This window comes from Umbelopsis ramanniana (genome assembly GCF_025399195.1).
Source record: "Umbelopsis ramanniana AG unplaced genomic scaffold K450scaffold_11, whole genome shotgun sequence".
In the NCBI taxonomy this organism is placed as follows: domain Eukaryota; kingdom Fungi; phylum Mucoromycota; class Umbelopsidomycetes; order Umbelopsidales; family Umbelopsidaceae; genus Umbelopsis; species Umbelopsis ramanniana.
Genome location: NW_026252097.1, coordinates 170,277 through 173,863, shown reverse-complemented (window position 1 = coordinate 173,863; position 3,587 = coordinate 170,277). Strand labels below are relative to the sequence as shown.

The window sequence follows — 3,587 nt, the reverse complement described above, 5'->3', positions numbered from 1 at the left end:
GCAACTGATTTGCATGCCATATTTATAGCAGGACTCAGCATTCTTAGTATAGCCGGTGGAGATGGACTTGTTGAGAAGCTAGTAGCAGCAATCCTTGGTACCAAACTGGATTGTACAGAAATTTCTTCACAGAATGGAGCATCCGCAAACTGGCAGGTTCGTCATCGACGCCAGTGCCTTTGCAGTACGGAATCTGTTCACAGCCCATTGTCACCAATAGCTGCTGCGAAGGCTGTCGGCATGGACATCTGGCGTTATAGACATAAACAAGTCGTAAATCGAGTGTGGGATTTGCATCAAGATAAATTGGTGAACGATATCGACGCCAGGGAAGTCGCATTTATCACACACAAATGGGGTGATGTTGAAGTAAGTTATCAGGATACAATAAACAAGAAATGGTGGATAGGTCAGCCAATTAGTGGAATGTCAGACAAACTTCGCCGAATCAGTAGGACTTTACGGAAGCATACACAGTATGTATGGATGGATACAATTTGCATCGACAAGTCGAATATGTCGGAGCTTGATGAAGCCATTCGATCAATGTACAAGTGGTATGCCAGCTGTGCTGCTGTTGTTCTGGATTCTGATACTCCTCTGAGTACATGGTGCAAGAGAGGCTGGTGCCTACAGGAAGGTGCTGCAGCTGGTGTTCTGTATGGAATTTCGAAAGAAGGAAACCTGTTGACAATACAAGAATTAGCCAATGAGCAGCACCATAATCTCTGTACTCTCGACCTTCACCTATATTATCGACAAGGGAATGCAGCTGAAATATTGGCGAGAATGGCCGTTCGAGAGACAACGCGCGAAGAAGATATGGCTTATGCGTTAGCAGGAATATTTTCGATACACCTGCCATTGGCGTATGGAGAAGGACTCGAATCTCGTGAACGACTATTGCATCAGCTGGCAATCCGTAAAGGCGATCTGTCCTTCTTAAGTTTCCAGAACACCCCAGTAAACTCTTCAAGTTACTTGCCAACTGTTCATGACACTAACTATACGATTGCTGTCTGTAAAAGAGCTTCAGTGCCGATTACCGTTAGTCATTTCGGTATATGTTTTCGGGTAGAACTTATCAACGGACAGGACGTAAGACTGGTAATTCAGAAGCTGGAAAGCTGGAAGAATCTTAATTTTGCCAAAGGCAGATTCTTAGGAGTAGACGCCCTGATAGATGCGGCAGAGAGAGCTGGAAAATATTCAAGATCTTCCTCAGTGCATCTGGCTATCATCCATGACATCAAATCCCTCATGCTAGTGGAAGTAGATGACACCTTGGTGGAAACATACGATGCTGATGGGCAAAGGTGGGGAGAGCGACCAATTAAAATTTGCTATCGATTACAGTGTTGTCAGATAGAAGAAAACGAATTCAATAGGCTATTTGACGAGACCGATGCTGAATTTGAAAGAATCTGGTTAGGCGACAAGCCAGTGGGAGTAGGAACCAAAAAAGTTAAATGGAAGTCAGTTGCGAAGCCGTAGACTAAATAGATATCGATTATCAACCTCTTTTATATTCATTGTATTCACTTGCTGCTTGTTTCGTGTTCATTCATTGCCTCACATCTCCCTATAAACGCTTTTCTTTAAATCAATAGTACGGCACCGCAGTATATATTTGTCACACAAGGTATTACTTGAACAAACCTTTGAACACAGACTTCAGCCCTGGCTTTTCTCTCTTTTCCAATCCGCAAATGCCCTTCGATACCGGCGGTAGCAGAAGTGAACACCAAGGTTCGAAGAATGATCAGCCGGTGAACAGCATGGCAATTATACCTTGCCTTGGTGATGATGCCGATACAGAAAAAGATGACAGACTTCTATGGTTTGATTTAGCGTGTAGTGGAAACATCAATGATATAGAGAGTTTATTACGACGTGGAGCTGATATCAACTGGGAGGATGATCAGATGAGAACTGTGCTTCACATATGTGCTGGCTATGGCCACAAGGAATTGGTATCAGTTCTTCTGAATCTTGCTGCAGCTGTTGATGCTAAAGACGAAAACTCAAGTACTGCACTCCACCTAGCGGCGTGGTACACAAAAATAGATGCTGTGTTGCTGCTGCTAGAACATGGTGCTGAGATTGATGCAAAAGATGATAATTCGGAAACAGCACTACATATGACGACATCACGTCGCTCCAAGAAGTTGTTACAGCTATTGTTGGATCATGGTGCCTCTGTAGACGCAAAAAACAACAGGCTATTGACTGCCTTACATATATCTTCGCATATGGGTTACAGAGAAATAGTACAGCTGCTGCTCAATCATGGTGCAGCTATCGATTCAGTAAACGATGATCGAATGACTCCAATGCATATGGCTGCGCAGAATGGACAAACAGAAGTAGTTCAGCTGCTCATAGAACGAGGTGCTACAGTGACAGCAGTAAGCGAGCGTTTAATGACACCACTTCATTATGCATCGGCGAATGGACGCATAAAGGTAGTACAGCTCCTGCTCAGCTATGGTGCGACAATTGACGCCAAAGATACGGATGGTGATACTTCACTTCACCTAGCTTCATTATATGGACATACAGAAGCAGTGCAGTTGCTCATTGATAAAGGTGCAGCTATTGATTCAGTAAACAATAGTCGAATAGCTCCAATTCATAGAGCTGCGCAGAACGGCCACACAAGAATAGTGCAGTTACTCATAGAAGAAGGTGCTGCAGTGACAGCAGTAAGCGAGCATTTAAGGACACCACTTCATTACGCTGCGTGGAATGGACGCACAGAAATAGTACAGCTGCTGCTCAGTTATGGTGCGTCAATTGAAGCCAAAGATAACGATGGTTATACTTCACTTCACCTAGCTTCATTGGATGGACACACAGAAGCAGTGCAGCTACTCATAGAGAGAAGTGCTGCAGTGACAGCAGTAAGCGAACAACTAAGTACACTACTTCACTATGCTTGTTGGAATGGACATACAGAAGTAGCGCAGCTGCTGCTCAGCTATGGTGCTTCAATTGACGCCAAAGATAATGATGGTGATACTTCACTTCACGTAGCTTCACTGGGTGGACACACAGACGTGGTGCAGCTTCTCATTGATAGAGGTGCAGCTATCGATTCAGTAAGCAAGGATCGAATGACTCCACTTCATAGGGCTGCACTCGATGGCCACACAAAAATAGTGCAGCTACTCATAGACGGAGGTGCTGCAGTGACAGCAGTAAACGAGAATTTACACACACCACTTCATTACGCTGCGGGGTATGGATATATAGAAGTAGTACAACTGCTGCTCAGCTATGATGTGTCAATTGATGCCAAAGATAAAGATGGTGATACTTCACTTCACCTAAGTTCAATGAATGAGCACACAGAAATCGTGCAACTACTGATCAATCATGGGGCGACCATTGATGCCAAAGATAGATATGTAAACACTCCACTTCATAAGGCTGCGCGAAATGGTCATAAAGAAATAGTACAGCTGCTACTCGATCATAATGCAAACATTCATGCCAGAAATAATGATTTCGATACCGCGCTCCATCAAGCTGCACTGTATGGGCACAAAGAAGTAGTATATCTGCTCCTCTATAAAGGTGCCACT

General features: G+C 44.0%; 2 protein-coding genes across 2 annotated transcripts in view; both read left to right on the top strand.

The window, feature by feature from the left end:
• The window catches only part of K450DRAFT_229012 (uncharacterized protein), a 1,964-nt gene extending 304 nt beyond the window's left edge, over positions 1–1,660 (top strand). Inside the window, exons 2-4 of the mRNA XM_051587020.1 lie at positions 83–156; positions 221–1,098; positions 1,158–1,660. Coding sequence (XP_051447103.1) covers positions 83–156; positions 221–1,098; positions 1,158–1,247 — 1,042 coding nt within the window. The 3' untranslated portion in view covers positions 1,248–1,660. The remainder of the gene's footprint in view (positions 1–82; positions 157–220; positions 1,099–1,157) is intronic.
• A 1,213-nt stretch (positions 1,661–2,873) lies between these two features.
• On the top strand, positions 2,874–3,245 carry K450DRAFT_285361 (uncharacterized protein; the record flags this gene model as incomplete). The annotated part of the gene is made up of 1 exon (XM_051593522.1): positions 2,874–3,245. A coding segment is annotated over one exon (372 nt), but the record flags the coding sequence as incomplete, so codon positions are not given.
• Between the last annotated feature and the right edge of the window lie 342 nt (positions 3,246–3,587).